General features: G+C 41.9%; 1 protein-coding gene across 2 annotated transcripts in view; it reads left to right on the top strand.

Moving 5' to 3' along the window:
• Window positions 1–21,837, top strand: part of mecom (MDS1 and EVI1 complex locus) — a 153,602-nt gene that overhangs the window by 5,287 nt on the left and 126,478 nt on the right. The window contains exon 3 of one of the 2 annotated variants that reach the window (XM_063907699.1): window positions 1,223–1,428. In XM_063907699.1, coding sequence (XP_063763769.1) covers window positions 1,392–1,428 — 37 coding nt within the window. In that variant the 5' untranslated portion in view covers window positions 1,223–1,391. Of the gene's footprint in view, window positions 1–1,186; window positions 1,429–21,837 lie in introns of those variants that run through there. The other variant, XM_063907698.1, reaches the window with a different exon arrangement.

Raw genomic sequence — 21,837 nt, 5'->3', positions numbered from 1 at the left:
CAGCAATGATCTCATGCGGATCTAATTAATTGCCAATTACGTTAATAATACGCTGTCTCTATTTGGGGACAATGCACCCCTAAGATATCAATGCGCGATCACAAACCCCTTGCACTTTTTCATAGTTTTTAGCAATACAATCCAAGAAGAATGGTAACAAATCACCCGTTTTTGTTTCTGGTATACTTCTTGATATATGACTCAGTATCTAAATATGCTTCTATAAAATGTTTATGAGATAACAGCAGACATGCAGTGGTTTTATTGACTTTTAGTGCCATGGCCTTATTCTTTAAAAGCAGAGGAAAACGAAGTAGATCCAAACAGTAAATCCACCCACTGAGATGAAGGTTTTTGGGCTATTCTTTCTTGATAAAGCTTCCAAGTTAAACCGAGTGAAAACATCCCTTTCGAGTCTCCAGTATAATTACGGAGTGATGAAATGTACGCTGTGCAACAGAAACGTCTCAAGCATGCATTAATACTGAGCACTTAACATATTAATAATTGTCAGCACAAAGAGAGAGGGAGAGAGGGAAACCTGGGCACTCTCATATTAGACCTGTCATCCGCGTGCCCAAGCGGAGAGGAAGGGGGGGGGGGGGGGGGGGGTTAGTTATACATTCATTTTATTCCGTATAATAGTCAAAACACAATTAAAATATATAGAATCTTTAATGACTATAACCAGTATTGGTAATTTAAGTGAACGTTGATTAATGTGGAGCCATTTTAAGGGAAAAAGGTGCAAAGATCACATTTTTATAATGAATGTCTTTTCTGCAGCACTGCAACAAATACCTATTTTGAATCATTTCATTTGTGAAACTTTGTTCTCCCTTTTCAAAGATTCACATATCTTTATTGCATTACGTAGTGGTTTAACTCGCTTTATGGAGGCGTTTGGAGTACTTTTCTTGCAATTTTCTGCCGTATTTCAAGGTAAATGGTTCCAATTTCGAGATACGTCCCGAAGTCAAAGCTGCATCTGGGACGCATCTCAATGACAAACTTTCCTCACGTGTTAGATAAACAGCGCGACTCGAAGGCTTCACGATCATTGGACATTTCTTGCAGTGTGCCTCTGCTTTCTCCCTCACTGCTCGGTCAGAAACTCCGAGGAGATGTCCCGCACATCTTGACCGGATCAGGTTAATATCAAAGTGATTAATCGTCCCAAACTTTTTTTTTTTTTTTTTTTTCTGGCACTTGCTGCCGGCAGATCTGTGGCAGTCTGTGCGCATGTGCGAAGGTGTCCCAGACTGACAATGCTGGAGAGATAGCGGGTTTTGGATTGAGAAACCCAGAGAAAAAGGACAGAGAAAAAACAAAAAGGAGGAAAAAAGATCCAAGAAAAAATCCAAACAAACCCACGCCGAGAGACTGGCACCATGAGGTCCAAAGGCAGGGCACGGAAACTGGCCACGAGTAGGTGCAACATCCTTTTCTTTTTTCCTTTTCAAACATCTTATATACCTACAGACTGTCGCGTTTATCAGTACTTTCTGTTACGCTTTCCTTTCCACCTCACTTTTACCTGTTAAAAGCGACAACACGATGGTATTGTCGCGACAAAAATATGTAAAAGCTGTTAAAAAATAAGTTTAAAGTTTACGCAGCGATAGAGGAACTTTCTGCAGGGCGTCCGCTCCTGTATTGGAATTGCTGGTTGCATGTAGTGGGCGCTGTAGTGTAATACCGTAGCTTAAAATGTCCGGTGCATCGGCTGGTTGTGTTGCAATTGCTGCACACTGCTGCTGCGGCTGCACGGCTCTCAGCTGCACGGGGAGCAACTTTGGGGGGAAAAGGCATTTTGACGGAGATAAATAAGGAGAAAACGAGGATTTAGACAGGCATGGTAAATGTGGGGCATCTTGTTTGTAACTCATTTTGTGTTTGTGAGTCCTGCAGTTCTTTCTTATTACTGTTAAATTGTATGGCACTCTTTGTTGTTTTAATCTTTGTGTTTATAGTTTACAGACTTTCTGCTTATTGCACGAGGCAGCCGTCTCACTGTGTTAATTTAGCACAAAATAATAAAGCGAGTTTGATTAAATGAAGCGTAATATGGAAACACTCTTGTCATTAAATCGATTTAATTACTCGGACCTAATCAACTATACGAATGTATGCAACGAGATGATTGATATGGCTATTCATGCATTGATCTGCTGCAATAAATTATCAAGAATGATATTGGGTTTTTTTCTTAAGCTGTCAATCAAGCTGTAGTATGTTATAGTTGAATTCTTCAGTGGTGCTTTACGTATTTCTATGTGCCGTTGTGACTTTAAATTGAGTTTTAACTCTGACTTTTTTAAAGATAATAATAGAATTGTATTGCAGATTTATTTTGGAAGAAATTAGACTGAGGTCAAAACCACAAGGCAGCAATGACATGGTACAGGCCTGCATTATTGTGCTGTTTTATAAGAGTTACTAAATCTCATGAAAGTCCATTCCGTTTAGCAAATAGACAATCTGTTGTTTGCATAAATGCCAATAAATAAAATAAAGTAAAAACAAATCATACAATATGCGTTAGCAGCTATGTCTGACATAATGTGGTCAGTTTACACCAATACGCGTCATGTCATGGAGTTCCTGCCTGTGGTCAGTTGAGCTCTAGTTAATGGTCTAAGTGGAACAATAGAGGCTATAATGCAGACATCCTCATGAAGTTAAATAAACATAACGAGTACGTGCCTGTGATTCTATTGAATGTTTATGAAATATTGTGACATGGATAAGGAAATGGATGCACACACAACATAATCATCATCAGAAAGAAGACACTTTTCCTCGCGGCCCTCCAGGACTCTCGTGCAACACGAAACTTTATTTTTGAATTGCATATGGGATTAACTTTTCCTCAAAATTGCAAACCATTACACTCATTCTCTCTTATATATATAAGGTATAATTTAAAGTGTATAGACGATTATTAATCTCGAGATGGAGGATTTCTCTCTTCGGTCAGAATGGGGAGGGGGGTTGGGGGGGGGGGCGGGGGCTGTTTTGGACCTCAGCCAGGTCTGCGCAGTGTCAACAGTGAATATTTAAATTCCCAGACCCCTCATAAGAGCTGTGCTGGTAAATGCGTTCAGTGTGTCCGGAGTAGTCGTGTTAAAACGGGCATGGCCTCCTCTCAGAACAGCGGAGTGATAAAAAAAAAGAAGGGGGGGGGGGGGGGTGGGATGGATGTAATAGAGGAGGTGATGGAGAGGTGGTAAGAGTGATGGATGGAGGTTGACTGATTAGTCCGTACGTCCAGATGTAATGCGGTGCGCCACAAAAACTCGCTTCCCAACTAAGTATAGCCAAGGCCGCACCCCGCGGTGAATTGTGGGCCATACGGAAAGATGGAGAAGAAAAAAGGGGGGGCTTTGATGATCCAAACTAGGCCTAATTAAAGGTCCACTTAGCATATATTTGTCCCAATAAAAACACCTTTATTATAACGTGTTTAGAGGGCTTTGATAATTTGTTAGGTATAATTACAATGACGATTGATCTCTCGTGTGTTCTTATTTTTTTTACGTATTGTTTAAAAAATTGACGTAAAGAAACATTAATAAAACATTTGGGAGCTTAACAAGTGGCAATGGGGCATTTAAATCCAGTTTGTGTTCACAGTTGGCCACTTTGCATTTACCACAATATGTAACTGCTCATATCATGCGTAAGGTATTTCAACCAGAAGGTCGGTGGTTCGATACCCATCTCGGGCAGTCCATGTTTCTTAACCCTAAATCGCTCCTCTATGCATACGTCACTCCGGATAAAATCGTCAGCTAAGTAACATGTAATGTAATTTAGTCAGTCATCCCTCATTGATTCGCCTGTCCAGAAATGTGGCTCAAATCCTTTAGAGGCAAATCTATTGGCACCCCTGATTGGCACGCGAAAAAAATGTGCGTGCGTGCATAGAGAGGCCTGTTTCCGTCCACCGCTCCTCTCTTCTCCGGCGCGCGGGGAAGTGCGTCGTTCCTCCTCACATTGTGCAATGGGCCATGCATCTCACGTTTGTCTGGCGGAGCTCATTAAAACGCTTAATAGATCGGCCCATTTAAAAGGTGAGAGGGAGCCGGCCTGCGCGAGGAAAGTGAAATAGAGAGCCCATTAAACAGCCCTTGTTGTCCCGGAGCGGTGCTCTTTGCCTGCGCTCCGCTTGGTGCCAGAGCTCCGTATACAAATGCCCCATATCTCCTGCAGTAATGGCCCGGGTCAGGAATCACTGCGCAGAGGTTAGACATACTCCAAGCTTTTGTTAATCGATGCTTTGAACTCGTTTCCCCATGCAAATAAATGACAAAAGAGCCCTTTTCTCCTGATAATGGTTTGTTTTTTGATAAAGTTTCATTATGTGAGTCATCAATTCATTGCATATCAGTCAGTAAATAATGCATATATAAACAATAACAGGGAAAATCACTCAAGTATTGGGATGCATGTTTGTAAAAAATATAGCCCATTGCCATTATGTTCATATATTCAAAAATATTAGGACTGAATCATAATTTACATTATCATTGAAAAATATAGGTTTTCTTTTTTCAAGAGGATCAACATCCAAAAAGACGTTTATGTATTTATGATCCTGGGACTTTTCTGCACTGTATATATTTTTCACATATTTTGCCCATACCAAATATTGAGCTTACTGCAATTTTTATATTGAACACATTTTTGATTAGTCGTGCAGTCATCAAGTACTTACAATAAAAGAAAGATCCATTAATTAGTTGACTTGTTATAAGGGAGGAAAATACATTTCTTTAGCATATCGGTTTACTTTCACGAGTATTTAATCCACTTATTTTATGGTTTGTAAGATCAAAGCTTTAGATGAAAGTTTGTTCCACTCTTAATTTGAAGTCACATGAAATTGTTGTGTGAATAGGTGTCGCCGCTTCCTGTCAGTAACTCCACAAAGGCAGCATTTCTTTACTTTAGTCAAGGATTTCTAACAATTATGTGATCAGTGTAAAGCTGCAAAACACTGAGTGAACAAGCAGCTGCAACATTTCTTCTGATAGGAAATCTGCTGAATGCTTGTCAAACCAGGTGTAATGCATATCACAGACAAACACACACACATTGTATCTGTTTAGGTACGAGTGTGTGTGTTGGTGAGTTTGGGGTAAGGAGGGGCAGGTTGATATGACCCTCTCATCTATCAACGCCCTCCATCTGTCTGACGTGTCGTCCACTTTCCTCGTCTCTTGCCATGAGAGAAGCGTCCCCCCCAACCCCCTCCTTGTTTTTTTTAGAAAATGGGTCTTTTGGAGGGTCTCTGATGTTAATGAGTCGCCCAGGTCTCGCTCTCAGGGCTGTAAACACAGAGCTGATGAGGTTAGTGGTTTGTTTATGCACTGTTGTCACCCGCTTGAAGGATGACCCCTGTCCCGAGCGAAAGGGAGCTTCCAGGCCTTGTCATGGGTCCCTTGAATGCCCGGCCCCCAGGGTCTTCTCCTCCCGTCTCTCCTCTCTGTTCTCCATCCCAGTTCATGATGAGGAATTGATAAAGCATTGAAGCACTCAGACAAGGTTGTAGTCAACAGTGTACAGAAGATTTCTGTTATTGTATCCAGTTTGCTTTGAGGTTTATAAGTTGTACAATACCAGTTTTCTAATTGTGCTAGTGAGAGGTGTGTGCCCTCCCATTTCTGGCACCCTTTTACATCCCTGTGCATCTAATCACCGCCACCAAGTGTCCAAAATAATACTGCAAGACACATCTAAACCAAATAAAATGACAATACTTACATTTGCTTGTATAAATGGCTGCATGATTTGGTAAAATAAATACATAATTATTTGTATTATTAGATTATTTTGACTGATATTGCGAGGATTATATACTCGAGATTCATCATCAAACTATAGTAAAATCATCATGATTCAGATTGAGTAACAGCATCTGTGCCAATAAAAATGTTGTATGTCTTTAAAATATAATGCTATGCCCAGATATTTCTATAGTTTAACAAAAAATCCTCAATTTTGTTAAATATTTAACTTTTTTACAAACATTACGACTCATTTTAGGTGTGTGTGTGTGTGTGTGTGTGTGTGTGTGTGTGTGTGTGTGTGTGTGTGTGTGTGTGTGTGTGTGTGTGTGTGTGTGTGTGTGTGTGTGTGTGTGTGTGTGTGTGTGTGTGTGTGTGTGTGTGTGTGTGTGTGTGTGTGTGTGTGTGTGTGTGTGTGTGTGTGTGTGTGTGTGTGTGTGTGTGTGTTGGGGGGTGGTATAGTGCAACGACCCAGACAGGGCAGTGTGGGAACACCAGGGGATGGAGGCCAGGAGTGAGGGAGGGAGGGGGTGGGGAGGTGTGCAGCAACATGTCAAGCCTGGGAACCGCTATGTGTTTACCACAGGGAAACCGTACCAACACAGAACAATGAGCGAGCCTTAGCCCTTCTAAATAATAAAAAAAAAAGCATTTCTGCTTTCTTCTCCTCCCCTAAAGGTCATGCAGTTAGAGATAGGGAGTCCACACAAAAGCCTCCAGTCTGTCGGCAGTCTGGTCTGGCCCACTGCGGTGCCAAGGCTGAGGTCATTATCAACAGAGCAGTCCCAAGCTAAGCATATTTTTATAGATTGTGCTTGTGTGTGTGTTGGGAGGAGGAGTGTGTGGACGAACCGAGTTCTAGTGCACGAAACAAAAGGAGTGTGTGCAGTCGTCAAACGTGTGACATGCCGCCATTTTCTCATCTCAAATTGCTCTGAGATAAATGGCATTTTGCTGAATGGAAAAGTTTACCCGCGGACATCAAACTGATTTGTGTCGCTATGATGTTGTAATGTCCACAGATTGCTGATGGTGCGCTTCGCCCGGGCTATTAATGAGGCTGGTGTTGAAGTTAGCACTCCTCGGCGCGCTCTGAGAAAAAAGACGTCTGTTAGCTAATTAAAGAAAGTCAATCATTTTATACTCCAATCAATTACCTGAAGCAGGTGGTAGAAACAGGGCCCGACACTCTGGCCCCATGTCTCACATCAGCTAACTACCCCGAGTCACTTTACTACATTGTTGAGTGCTTTTACGAGCAGAAAGACTAAACAAGAAGCTTCATATGTCTTTATTCTGGCTGCCAATCTGTGTGTGCTGCACTTCACTTCTGACTGCAGACATGATGTTATGTTTGCGTCATTTTACAGGCTCGCTCATTTAGCTTTAAAAAAAATGAAAAATATGAAGTAAAACACTTTTTAAAAATGTGTTTCTTTATTTGACTTTATTTATATATTATTATTTATTGAACTTTATTTATATTGTATCATATAATTCATATATTATCAATTCTTCTAATTTAATTTTATTATGTATTATCTAAATGTGTTTATTATTGATTTTTTTTATTGTACACAACTGCATAGGTAAGGCATGTTTCCTTGTCTTATTTATAAAGTGTGAAAATTAGTTAAGATATTGAACGAAGTACGTGCAAATTCAAAGCAAAAAGCAAATAAAATGGGTGCAGAAAATGTCATTATCAATGTCATCCAATTTGCATATTTAAAAACCCTTCATTTTATACATCGTCAATAGTCTTTTGAATTAATTGGATATATTTGTGACTAATATGTTGTAAAGTACTGGACATTTTAATCCTTTGAGTCACTCTGTAAGGGTTGACAGAAAGAAAGAGTGTTTTGTTTGTTGCTCTTACACACTGGAGAGAGCACATACTCCTAAACAGGAATTACCCAACAATCGCTTTGTGAGCGTGGTGATAACAGTGTGTTCCAGCTCCGCTCGGGGATCTCCCTGGGTGGAGCAGGATGGCCCGAGGGGATCGTAGGACTGAGCAATGAAGGGTGGGGGTGTAAGAAAGTAACTTCTGATTCAGAGAGGCCAAACAGGGCATCGGGTCATGCCCATCTGCAGCTGAAAAGGGAAGAGACGTTTGTTTAATTCCTGTACACCTTTCATCTCTGCCACAACAACCCCTCTCCACCCTGAGGCTCATTAAGCAGCGACCTCTCACCCCCGCAGGACGGGAGAGATGAGGGCAGGCGACGTGATCAAAGCTGCGGTCCTTCCTGATGCGGTTTCAGTCACCTGATTGGATCCGACAGCTTCTGTCTCTCCCGTGTCTCAGCGCCAAAACGCTGATGCTTACAGTGAGAGACACGGAGGGGAGAAGTCATGACACGCTGTGAAGGGATTATTAAAGGGGAGGTGGTCAGGGACAGGAAGGTCAAGCAACATGTGTTGCATTATTTTCTGATGAAAACACTTCTATTCGTGAAGCATTTTCACAAGTTTCAACACGTTTCTTTAGAAGGAAAATAACCTTCATTTATCCCAAGGGGAAATTAAGTTGTTGTTATGCACTGTAATACACACACATTAGGTCTTTATATTTATATATGACAGGGAGCCGTTTGGAGTTTGGTGCCTTGCCCAAGGGCTCAAGATTTCGGGACTTGAAACCTTCAGACTCTTCAGTACCCAAACCAAGGCCCTACAGACTGAGCTACTGCCGCCCTACAATCGTTATGCATCTCTCAGTTCTTAATTAATTAATCCCAAGTTTAGAACTCTATTTACTTGTATTTTGGGAGGAGATAAACAAATGCACGTGTGGTGTTGTAATAAAGAAATGCATGAGAAACTGGTAGTGGAAATGAGAGGTTTTTTTTACTGTACATTTTGAATTAATGGCAGGAAGTCGGATAATTTTCTGACACTTAGCTAAAGCATTGAGTAAGCATACTGCAGCACTATCTCTTTTCACACTCCTCTGACACGGGAAACTGGAGCATGCTTCAGCTAAATGCCTTTCCTCTGTCTTCACCACAGGTAGTGATGGTTCTTACTGGTGTCCTGTCAGTGCAGTACATGTCTCCTGTGCCAGTTCACTCCCGTGTGATCCATGTTAGAGATCCATGCTGGAATTACAGAAGCAACTTTGGGTCAAATTTGGTTATGTGATTAATATGCGTTAATGTTTTCATGTTTGCAGATTAATTGTAAGCGTTGACGCCTTTAAACTTCCCTAATTAAGACGTGTCTCTGATACCAAAGCTGTGTTTTTGGGATCATCGTTCCATCGCATGCTTCATCGACGTTCACCTCACAGTTCTACTTCCAAGCCCTCGCCTGAGAAAAAAGGAAACACCACGTCCCTGTCCTCAGAGATTCTGTCTTGATGACTTCCCCTCTCCGTGCATGTGTGTTTCTGTGCACCTTTTGCGTGTGTGCACAAGTGTTTTTGGTCAGCCGGGGTCGCAACAGAGGAAAGAATGCGGCCGTGGAAAGGAATGCAGGGCTGATTAGCGCTTCTTACCTGTAAGTGAACTGGACGTGCCGGCGTGTGATGAGCCCGAGGAAACAAGGGAACAATAGGACAGTAGAGATTCCTTTCCACGCCGCATTCCAGCGATGCTGCGGCCGGGGCCCCCCGCTCGGAGCTTTGATGAACCCTTCTCTCAGCTTCCTGGGATTGTCGCTCCTCCACAAACACAAAAACATAAAGCGGTCGGTGAGCGAGGCCCGGGGAAGAGAGAGCGCGGCCCTCCTCAGGATGTCCTGTTTTGATTAGCGTTAGCATCCTAAATTCACCATAGAAATATTATTCTAACACGGAGAAGAGCTTAGCGGTGACACATCCACTTCTTTCCACTCTGCGACCTGCGGGGTCAGATACACTACAATGAGCCAAGAATCAAAGGGGTGCTCCTCACCCAGAGGTCCGATGGAGGAAATCATGAGAGGAAAACAAGGCGATAAAACGATAGGGAGAGGCTTCAGGGCCGGTCAACAGGTGGAGGCTAATCAGGCTTCCAGAGTTTTCTAGGAAATACCAATTCTTAAATGACTGGTATTAAACCATATCAGTAGCATTTCTAAAATGTGTAGCTGTTGTTTCGTGTTAAAGACAGGAAGTGGCAAGAGTTGGAGATGGGTTTTCTTCAATGCTTCCTTATGCTAATCAGGCATTCAGAATACTTTGTTTTATCTCTTGGAGGAATTTAGTTTATTGCTCCATTTTTAGAAATAAACTAAGATATTTTTCCTCAAATTGAAAGAGGGTATCACTTTGTCAAAGTGGTTTAAGGAAGATATATATTTGCGCTTATTAGTTGGGAATCAAATTGTGTTTTCACTGTCTTGTAAAGCCCTTTATCATACCTTTTTTATGGTGGCCTGCAGGTTCAGTTCTTCACCAATTGAGTGCAATTGAGCATGAGCCGTGTTTACTAAAAACCACTGCTTAAACGAAACGCTGCAATTACAAAACGCTGCAAGAAGCTCGAAACTCAAAGGAACGTGTCCACTAAAAAGTGACGCACATCCGGGACCGGAAATGTTTTGGAGTGATGAAGAGTGTTTGCACCTGCCGGCCACCGTCCATTTTAGCTACAAAAAGCCTTAACTTAAGCTCTCATTCATTCTTTTATGAATCATAGAGATGAAAATATAATTTATAAATCAGTTTAATATTAGATGTTTTTGCTCAAACAACTTGAATAGCTTTTTTTCTCAAAAACTGAGCTACTTTCAGTTGACTGAACTTCTTCATACACTGAAGAAAGTTTCCGATATGAACCATACTGATGTGTTTTGCAGCTCTTACACAGTGTCCTCTCTCAGCAGCCTGCACTACATCTCCTCTGTCTCCTGTGGAATCAGGGAGCAGCGAAGCATTGCAGCACGGTTTGTTGTTTTGCTGGTGCTTGAGGGCTTTAGTTTGACAGGAGGGCACCACTTTGTTCACCTCAGTGTCCAGAAGGGACCTCTAGGGGCCTCTGGGCCTGGACGTCTCTGTCAGGGCTGTGGCAGGACTGAGGCAGCGGGGGGGGGGGGGGGGGCCGTGCCGCGCCGCTCACCGGGTCAGTGGACAAGCTAATCGATTTTATCTCCGTTTCACACACCACGCCAAACCCCTCCTGGCCTGATATTCACATGTTCACCGCTCAGAGGATTACGCTGCCTCCATCTTCTGTCTCTCACTTTTCTCTCCCACCATAGTTCTTTTACTTTGTTTTGTCTACATCTCTTTATCCCCCTCTCTCTCCCCTTCTCCCCCTCTTTTTTAAAGGGAGCATTTTAAATTTAGCCTCCATGCCCGTCTCTGGGTTGGCGCTCCCCTCCAGGGAGGCTGGTCCGGGCAGGCAGAGGAGCCCATGTTTTCTCGAGCCATTCCTCTGGATGAAGCATTGGAACAAGGGAATGAAAGCTTATAGGGAAAGGTCTGGAAACTACCCATTCATCAGTGTAAGGAGATACCGCGCTGACAGTTAGCAGACGGCCGGCCAAGCACAACACGGGACAGCCGCGTGGGCCTGACAGAGCGAGACCAGACCAAACACTCCTATAATATCTGTTTGAGGAAATAACATATGTTAGCATTTTAGGCCTTTCAGACGCCGTGCAGAGCGACTGGAGTGTGAACAGTAGAATAAGTGAATGATTACTCGTGCAATCATAGCTAATATGGTAATAAAGAAGAGCAGTATAGCACATTATTATCACATGCTGTCATTTAAGTAGTGGAGCAAACTGGGGTTAGTTCACTTATCTTCTGATGAAGGTATGGTACCAAAACATTGCAAAAATAAACCCAGCAACTTTTGATTTACTTTTACGAGGTAATAAGAGGACTGTGGTAGCTCTTCACTAGTGTTTTGTTCTATATTTTGACAGCATTCATGATTCTCTAGATTTAACATTTATACCCCATCAATATTTGTATTGATTGATGTTTTTGTGTCCTTCCTCTGAGACACTCTGCCCTCTCACCTTCCCATCAGCCACTGGAGCGGGGCAGAATATAGCATACCCCGAGGGCCAGTATCACACGCATGAAAGCAAAGATTTATGTGCACCCATAAACACATGCACCTACACATGTTTGAATATTCATCCATCCTTTACAGAAGATTTGGACACTCACACGGACATGTACCTGCTTAGCCGGGATGGGGCAGTGCATGGTGGGACATTGCAGGTGTGAGTCTCTCTGCCCGGCCATTAATCGCTGCCATCTGACAGTTCAATCTGCGAGGGGCCTGAGCGGAGCAGCCGGCACGGTTACCAGGGCGGGTCATTACTGAGCACGGAGGCAGCCAATCGCATCAGCGATCAATGACAAAGGCTGGAGAAGGGGAAAGTGTGAAAAAAAAAGTGATGGAGAAGTAGAGGTGGGAGATGTAGGGAGGGGAGAGGAGAGGTATGGCAGGATAAAGGTAGTTATGCCGCTGAAGGTCAGTTCTTGGTTGGGGAGTGGATGACAAACAGGCTGTCATGCCGCCACGAAATGGAGATATTCATGTGATGCTGCACGACTGAAAAATACAGCCCCTCGCGCACAGACACAGCTGTCGCCATAGCAGCTTGATTGAGAATGCAGCGGGGGAATTTAGTGCGAGCCATTGTTTTATGAATTCCATATACAAGGTGTTGGCAGTCGGCGCCACCCTTTTTAGTGGTCAGTTTTTTGGGCCGCGCTGTAGTAAAAAGTAATGACTGGCTGCAGAGGAAAAAAAATAAAACGCCACAAATCCCCCGAGGACCCGCCTCCACTGCCCACCATGTAACCACGGGAAGAGCTGCCATGGCGGAGTCCGTCCTGTAGTGTTTACCCAGCCCCGAGAAGTCCAACTCTTACAGAAGGAATTCCACACTCTTTACGACATTTATCATATTTCATAACGCATTCTCACCTTCTCACCCATGTTTGTCCTCAGACATTTTTTTTCAGATGTTGACGAGGGAATTAATTGATGTTGTCGGTGACAGTATTTGGCCGGAGCTCTGATAAAACAACAGTGAGATCTCTTTTTTTGGCTTCCCAAGAGGCCTAGAATAGCAGACATGGTCGTTTATCCTCCACTATCTCTAAGCAGATCCACTGGCCCTCTCTCCAAGACACACACACACACACACACACACACACACACACACACACACACTGGCCATCCCAGCGTGGACACCACTGAGTGATGATGAGTCATTATAGAGAGTGTGCCCTTCGACCTCCTCCAGTCTTTATGGATCACTCTCTGGCAGAATCATATTCCCTAATGCCAAGTTCCTGTCCATCTGCCGGCTTGTCTGTCAGACAGTCAGGCCCCTTGCTCTCCCTCCTATACTCTCTCCCTCTCCCCTGAGTTTCACACACCAGTTCATCCCAGACATCTCTGTTTATTTTAATAACAAACAGGGAAAATATCTCCCGTTCCCATTACCAAACGTTTGAGTATGATAGTTTTCATGTATCCCATAGCGAGGATAATGGACATAAGTGTTGATTTGTGCAGATCATTTTAAGATGAGGAAGTCTTTAAAAATGTATCTCAGGGTGTTTTTAAGACATTTCGTACCACCGCCCATCATGTGGGGGATTCAATTCAATGGAGCCAATGTTGGAGCTATATATACATATATATTATTTAATAGTTAAACATTTATTTTCATGCTGTTGTTGTTTTTAATGAATGTACTTATTTAGTGTTATTATTTAAGTTAACTGAAGTATTGTATGTTATCGGCGTTTTTTTGTGCTTTTATTTTGAAGGCAGCTTTGGGTGATCAGGTATTCATTGGACTCAATTTATTTTAGTCATCCAATATCATACAGTACTATGAAAACGTTTTTCCCTACCTTTCCTTTTGCCTTTCCTGTGGCCCTTTCTTATGTCTTTCCCTGGTTAAAAAAAACCTTTGCCTTTTCTGGTGCGCTTATTACACCTCCACCTGCTTCAATTAATACCTCATCACCCGGTGCCCAAAGCTGCCTTCAAAATAAAAGCATTAAAAAACTACTTAAACTAACTCAAGTAATAACACTAAATAAATATACATTTACATTAACAATAAGAGCAAGAAAACACATGTCTAACTATTAAATAATTTGAATTAATAATTAGCTCTAACTGATTAAAAGTTATATGTATTCATTAGTTAAGTCAAAGTGCAAATGCTATGGTTTTAAATGATGGAAAGGTCCTGATTTCAGTGTAGTACTTCAGTAAAAGTACAATAGTATTAGCATTAAAATAAAGAGTACTCATTGTGTAAAGGGGCAATGTTCAGTATAATATGAAGAATTATAAGCTTACTCTACTTCAAAGTATCAAAAGTTAAAGTTCTCGTTATGCAGAGTTTTTTTTTTCACAGTATAATATTATTATGGTTAATATTTTATCCCTTTTAATACAGGTAAAAGCATTTTAGTATTGTAGTTTTTCGATGTGGAAACTTGTGTTAAAATAAAATAAAAGCAACTTTAAATGGATATACTTAAAGTAAAGTACAAACAGTTCTATACCGGAGTAAATGTGTTTAGCGACTTTACCATGCACTTTAACATTAGCATTGTCTCGCAGCATTCGCAGTAATCTAAGAAATCTCGTTTTCCCTCCATCTACTTCCTCATTTACTTACTGGAGTGGTAATTCCTCAGTGCACAGAGGAAAAGCAGTTTGGATTTCTACACATCCTCTTCTCTTTTCCTGTTACTTTGTTAATCCAATACCATGCCGAGGGTTTTCTGTGTAGATCAGGCTGCTAATATGTTTTTGTGTAGGCGCTAGCATTTGATCCTTCTCTCGACAAATGCAATTTGTTTGGCCTGATTTGATCAACTGTAGCAGCGTCGTTGCATGCAGGATGGAGCAGGTAAACCTCGGTAGGAGTTAAAATGTTTCTGCGTCTGCGAGAGGGGAAACTCTATTACAGGTGTCCTGGACCGTGGGGGCCCTGCAGCCTCTGATGAAATACTCTTTGGGTGTTAACGCAATTGTGATTTCGCCCTAGCCTGGAGACTAGCCACCTCTGGGGTTTTAAAAAACTGGCTCTGAAAGGCAGAAAAACAAAGTCTGGATCTAAGACGTACAATTACATTGCTGGAAACTTTGACGGGCACTTCCTGATGTAACATCCTCTGGGACGCCAGAGAATGACGCTGTATAATTTTGGTAGTGTTTCTGTGGAATAAGCATTGTTGTATGTGTGCGCAGTGCATGCGACTGGTAAAGTGGTATAGCTCCACAGCCAATGAAATATAGCTTACATGTGTTTACCAATTACGTGGAACCTACAATATAACACAGCAGGTATTGGCATTGGTAACACGGCTACCGGTGGAAACAGGAAAACATGGCTCTGATGGAGATTTAAGACTTGCTGTTAAATCCATAGAGGCAGCAGGATTCAGTTTCTTTGTGACTTTGCACTCATTGGAGGAAATAACACTGCTTTATGACTAGCTCCACAGTTCTGTTGTCGATAGGTGTTTGTTGATAAGAGCATAGTTACAATTAGCTTTTTGTAATCTCCTCCTTTCAGCATTCATTGGATTATTAAACATTTCTAAACTTGGTTCAATAGTGGTGCAGGAATGAGTCCTTTAACCCAGACATGAGTTAGATTTGACCACTTTCAGTTCCTTTGTCTCAAAGTCAACGGTTTCTTTAACGCATTTCTGGTAAGAAGCCTGCAATATGGTCTGAGGATTACACAAGCTAAAGAGATTTTCACGATTAAAATACGTTAGTAAATACCCTACTCGTAAACGTCCGAAACTTCAAACAAGTGACTAATTGAGACCCCAATCACGCTGAGCATTAGCCACCTTTAGTTCAGCGGTGGTTTACGTGAAGCTATTGAACGTTAGCTTTTACTTCTGGTATTTGCATTTATGCTTCAGATCGGATAGAAAAATGACAAGTATCGAAAACATTTGTTTCCCAAAAATCTTGTTTTCTGCAATATTCCAAAAAACAATGATAAACTCCCATTGTTTTTTGTAAAGGGAGCCCTTGTGATGCTAACTTACGGTATAGGCGTTACCGCATCACATTCAAGAGAAAAGTTATCCCAGCTGTCCTCAGATTAAGACACCACTGAAAATGTTGCTGGCCCTGCAAAACAAGTGACCCATTTCAGCCCCTTTAAGGGTTCAGAGAGTGCATGCTGGCTGCCACATCTCCCCCGCCCAGAGCACCCCCCCCAGATCAAATACAGGTATGATTTATGTCCGCTGTCTCAGCCTTCATGTAGCGTGTTCTCCTGCATCGGAGATGTTGGTCAAACCCAACTGCAGTAGTAATTTGTCTCCTTACATGTGTAGGAGGTGCGGGGCGAAGGTCAGCGAAATGAAAATGACCAGACCTGACTTAATTGTTGTATCTATTTGTGGTTTCGAGACAGGATGTCTGTCTGAATGTCTATCTGTCTATTTGTCCATCTGTCTCGCTTCTGTCCTGGCGCCATGTTTTATGTCAGTTGGTGGAGACCCTGTGACTGCACTCGGCCATTATGGCGGCTCTGATGGGATCCAGCAGCAGATCACTGTGGCGGCCAGATAGCATCATTATCCCAACACAGTCTGATGGAAACATTTTCTCTCTTGGTTCTTATTAATGGTAATCCCGATTCATTGATTTCCAAAGTTCCATTCAACATTGGAACATTGTTTAATGGGAAATGATGATCAATTCCTGCCAGGATTTTTATGTACATGCTGTAAAGTACAGTGGTTTAACTAGTATGCATATCCTTTAAGTAAAGTACTTGTGGATTATTGCAAACATGCTCCATTACGAGTTAAAACCTTCATTCAAAATCTTACTTCAAATGAAACTATACAAGCATTAACAGCCAAATTGACATTATTAGTTGATGTTGTTGAATCAAGTGACATTTGACTGTTGCATACAATCAAAATGTTGATACACTAATTATTCCTGTTTACTACTTCTTTTTGAACCTTTTGTTTACATTTGATTGTCAATTTGAATGGTTTAATATTAAGAAATAAATCATTTAAAAATCTTTTCACATGTTTTGATTGCAGAATATGAATCTGAAAAGCTATTGGATGGGGATCCATTGAGTAAATGTACTTGGTTACTTTCCCCCACTGGTAAAGTATCACCCATAGGCCTACACTAATATTTCAGACAGCTTTTTTACCTCCAGTTTCCTCACCAGCTCGGCACATGTGACAAGGTTAAGCCAGCAAATTGTGTGGAGAAATGCTTCCTGAGTGTGATTACATTTATCATGTATAATTAGGAAGTTCTGCTCTGTCTACACATGATGACCTCTGACCCGAGTGTGACAGTTGTAGGCTGGTGTTGCCAGACACCCAAATGTGTTTCCGCTGCCGGATCGAGTGTCTTTGGATTGACTTTCCTCCTAAGCCTTTTGATTTTTAGAAACGGCTAGTCTGCAATTCCCTCTTTTTCATCGAGAAAATAAGTCTTCTGGACCACAATTTCACATAAATGACTCATAGCTTTCTACGCAGACGCAGATTGGTGCAAACCTGTTCACTTATTTAAACCCAACGAACATTAGCCACCTTTAGCTTAGCGGTGGTGGCGTGAAGCTATCAGACCAAACGTCAGATTTTTACTTTTAGCAATTGCATTCACGCACAGAAAATGCACATGTAGGAAAGTGAGGTTATTTTTTTACATGTGGATGTATATGTTTATGTTAACAAATGGGTATATAGTATGTGTGTATGAATGTATATTTATAAAATCATCCCTCTGTTTTTTTGACCCTGGAACTGGAAGACATAATTCTACTTCCCCTCTGCTTATCACTGCTTTGTAATATAGCTTTAATTCAACTTTAAATATATTAGTGTTTAATTTGTACTTTATGTTAAAATATGAGTTGGTTTTAAGAGCGAAGAGGAACTTTTAGTCGATAAATAGCCACACATTAAAGACACTATAGGTGAAGTAAGTGGGCAACTTTTCCTTGATTTGTTGGTATGTGAAACACTTCCTTTTTGTTGTCCCTTTCTGGCCAGTGCGATAGTTTTCACATTGTTTAACCCCTTCTGTAAATCTTAGCCTTTCTTTCTCCCTTTGTTTTCCTAACTTTATCATCCTTTCCTCCTGTCCATTGCTCTGTCATTCCTCCTTCCTTTTCCTCAGTGCTTGTACCCTTTTTGTGTTATAATTCCCACCTATTATTTCTGTCCCGAGCCCTCATTAGTCATGTCGCTGTCAGCCACCAGCTGCACACACACACACACACACACACACACACACACACACACACACACACACACACACACACACACACACACACACACACACACACACACACACACACACACACACACACACACACACACACACACACACAGGCACAGGCACAGGCACAACCGCAATGTATTCTTGCACATGCACAGGTATGGAAGTCATCAAGGCGAGGTCAAAGGTCCGCCTCATTACCCAGCTCCAGTGAAAACTTTCGGTGTGTTTTATGCACTGGTATCAGAGAGCAGGGGGAGGGAAATGAGGAGAGGAAGAGGGGGAGCAATGGGTGTAGAAAAAAAAAAGAAGCAAGATAATGAAGATGTGATTTCATGAGGAAATAGAAGAGGGGGAGAGTGTGGAATGGCGAGACAGAAGGACTTGTTCTTCATGTCTGTGTCTATGCCTCATACCTGTAAACCAGATCAATATAGCGCAGTGAGATGAGGGGTGATCGAGGTAACATGGAGTGTTTGGTTGATCAAATTGTGCTTTTATTAGGGGAAATGTGCCGTACAATAAGAGTACAAATGTGCCAAAACATATGCAAATGAAGAAACAATAAAAGCGCTGCAAATACAAAACGCTTCAAGAAGCTAAAACACAACGGGACCGGGGACGATAATAAGAGACACACAAAGCTTGGGAGCGCTTGTTGATGTTCGGGGATATAAGTTGTCCAACTGTCACTCTAGCAGAGTTTGTCTTTCCTAAATGTAAGTGGTTTGTGAGTATATTTGACATGACTAGATTAGCTACGTTGGCTCACTAGCTTACAGCAGATCTGCAATAATATCGGACGGAATCATGTGATCACATTGTTTAAATAAGACACTCAAACGTACATTTTGGGTAAGTTTCCTTTGACTGTTGGCCAACTTTATAATCCCTGAACGTCAACAACGCTCCATTCTCGACTGTGTGCGTCACTTTTTAGTGTCCCCCTCAGCGTTTTGTTCATGCAGTGCTTTTAGTAAACTTTGCGCTTGTTCCTCAACGTTTTCTAAAAGATGCACTTGTGTTGCCAAATGTGTGAAGATGTTTCCTAACTTGCACATGTTTTGGCACATTTGTGTTTCTATATTTGCATGTTTCTCCTAATGGAAGTGTTTCAGGCCGTTGTAGCATGTTAGCCGCTGTCGACCACCCTAACATTGAGCTGCGGGGTGACATACATGACTGGTGTTTCCTGACGTTAAACACAACATCTTTAAAATAAAGTCATTAGGGGCAGTCCAACAGAAGCCCATTCATTCATCCTCTTCTGCACACACACACACACACACACACACACACACACACACACACACACACACACACACACACACACACACACACACACACACACACACACAGTCTATTTCTCTCTTTTCTTCCCCTCACACACATGCACTGCTGGGACATGATACGCTGACATGTGACAGAAAGCAAAGCAGGAGTGTGCGTGTTAAGCCAGATAGGTGTGTGTGTGTGTGTGTTGGTGCTTCAGCTGGGAGCAGTCAGGGGGACACTGGTGATGCAGACTGACATGGGACATAAACACTCGGTAGTGTAGTGAAGGGGTCCATTGTCTCCATGGCCGCCATGTCAGTCTGTGTGTAATGGAACGATTCGTCTTTGTATGTTTGTCTAATTGCCCAATCTGTCTCTCTGTCCGTCTGTCTTCTGATACGTCTATCTCACTGCCTGACTGTGTCTTTCTTTCCCGTCTATATTTACACTCACATTTCAGGCATGCTGCAGATCTCCTCGTCCCAAATGTCTGCCGGATGATCTGCCAACTCCTGTGAGGCTGTGTCTGTTTCTTGCACGCGTATGCTGTTAACATGTGTTTCTCTGTGTCTCCCTGTCAAGACATTTTACGATATGCCAAAACTTTTTCGTCAGATGAAGTCTGACATATTATTTGCATCATATCAGGTCAATTTGCAACGAATATGACTATTAAAATCACTGAAGACAATATGTTCAAGACCTTCTAACGTACATTTGATCTGGGATTTAACTCTGTATTTCAATTATCGATTGACTGGTGCACAAAAGAGTGTTTCAGTCTTATTAAATAGTGTGACCTTGTGTCTCTGATTTGATGGAAACAGTTAATATCCTCGGTTCAGGACATGGTTTTTGTGTTAATATGTTGTTTTGGAAGGTTGATTCTTATTTTATCAAAGGGTTTACCAACAGTATTTGAGCAGATGTTCCACTGGTGGAGCAGTTTTGACTTTAAAGCTACCAAAAAACTCTTCCAGGTTGTATTGAAAGACTATGAAACATACATATCCCAAAAAACTGAGAATAATTAGTCTACTTGCTGCAAAAGACCTAAGGCAGTGGAGAAAATACATCTTAGTTTTGTCCTTGTAAAGATATATTTGATGTGGTCTTCCCAGGATTTCGTTTTTAGGATGCACAATCAATCCATAAATAGAAAACATACAAGAAGACACAAGAAAAGCAGGGTGTAAAGAAAAAAAAAAGACAACAAAAGCTGTGTTTCTGTGTCTCAAAAAGACCACAAGTGCGATAGTCGGTAGCAGGTGGAGTCCCTAACAAGCCCAGTGGTGCAGAACATGCAAGGGAGTTATTAGTTGTGGGAGTTTAGAGCTGTGGCCTAAAAAAAAAAGGAGGTAAAGGTGTGCGGAGGATATGAGATCTTTTGGGGTGGAGGTGCCGGGATTGTGATGAGGTGTGTGAGATTAATGGGAGTGAAGTTGCAAAAAAGAGGGGGGAAGCGAGTGAGGGTGAGGTGCTGAGGACATGCTGGATGGGTGTTTGAGGATTTGTGTCTTTGTAGGTTTCTGTACAATCATGTTCTCACCTGAGTTCAGGCTGGAGATCTTTAACCCCCGGTGTAAGGTGAAAAATGACGGTTGTCGAATCCATACGTGGCTGTTTTATGCATTTCATCCAGCAGCAGCAGAAACTCGTGTATTAAAAAGTCATGGATTGAGCGGTTTACAGGCAAATATGGAGGTGGTTAAAGAAGGCCAAAGTTGCTCTACGTCTCTCGGCTGTTTTATGTGCTCCCTGCCACTCTCCATATCAACACTTCTTCTTCTTTTGTCAGTCAAGTTCTGCTTCATATGCTGTCGATAAAGTTTAGATTTTACTATTTTAAGCGAAACAAAGCACTCGTCATTTACATTTTTGGCCAAGTAGTTTCAAACGGGACCACGTACCCCCTACAAAAGTTATACGGCCCACTTTATGTACATTGAAAAGACTTCCAAATGCTATTTCAGCAGCTCGTACACTGCGTTTTTCTTCCTCCTTTTATTTCCTCTCTTCATACACAGTTACCAGCTAGGGTTACTGGCACTACCATGTTTAGAAACAGAGCGGCATACAGAGGGCTGAACTGTAGTAATAATCCAATTAGAGTAATAAGTAGCCCCGTGATTGACACTTGAGTAAAACACTGAAGGGGTTTTACGGCCATGTTTCTTGAAGGACATGTTTCCGTATGTTGGCTTCCTGTTCACACACACACACATGCACTATTTGAATGGCTTCAGCTAAGCTTCTCTCTCAGTGTCTGTTTATTGTAGATGAGGTGTGGATGTTTATATTCTCTAAGCAGCAAAACAAACCAGCCTGAAGTGTGAGGTGTTTCTAAAATAATCCACGAAGCTCTTTGGCAAATTGGCACAGTGTAGTCCCTGCTTGTGTTGTTTGTTCTTGTTGGCCCCTAATTCACTTCCTTTAATAGATCTACATTACTTTCAATCGGCGGTAAATGTGTGTAACATCCTGGATAATAATACTATAGTTCCCTGCAGGAAATGCATACTCTATATTCCTCTTTATCTGCTTTTACA

This window comes from Eleginops maclovinus, chromosome 18, assembly GCF_036324505.1.
Source record: "Eleginops maclovinus isolate JMC-PN-2008 ecotype Puerto Natales chromosome 18, JC_Emac_rtc_rv5, whole genome shotgun sequence".
In the NCBI taxonomy this organism is placed as follows: domain Eukaryota; kingdom Metazoa; phylum Chordata; class Actinopteri; order Perciformes; family Eleginopidae; genus Eleginops; species Eleginops maclovinus.
Note: the sequence above shows the minus strand (reverse complement) of the source record. Positions and strands in the feature narration are given on the sequence as shown.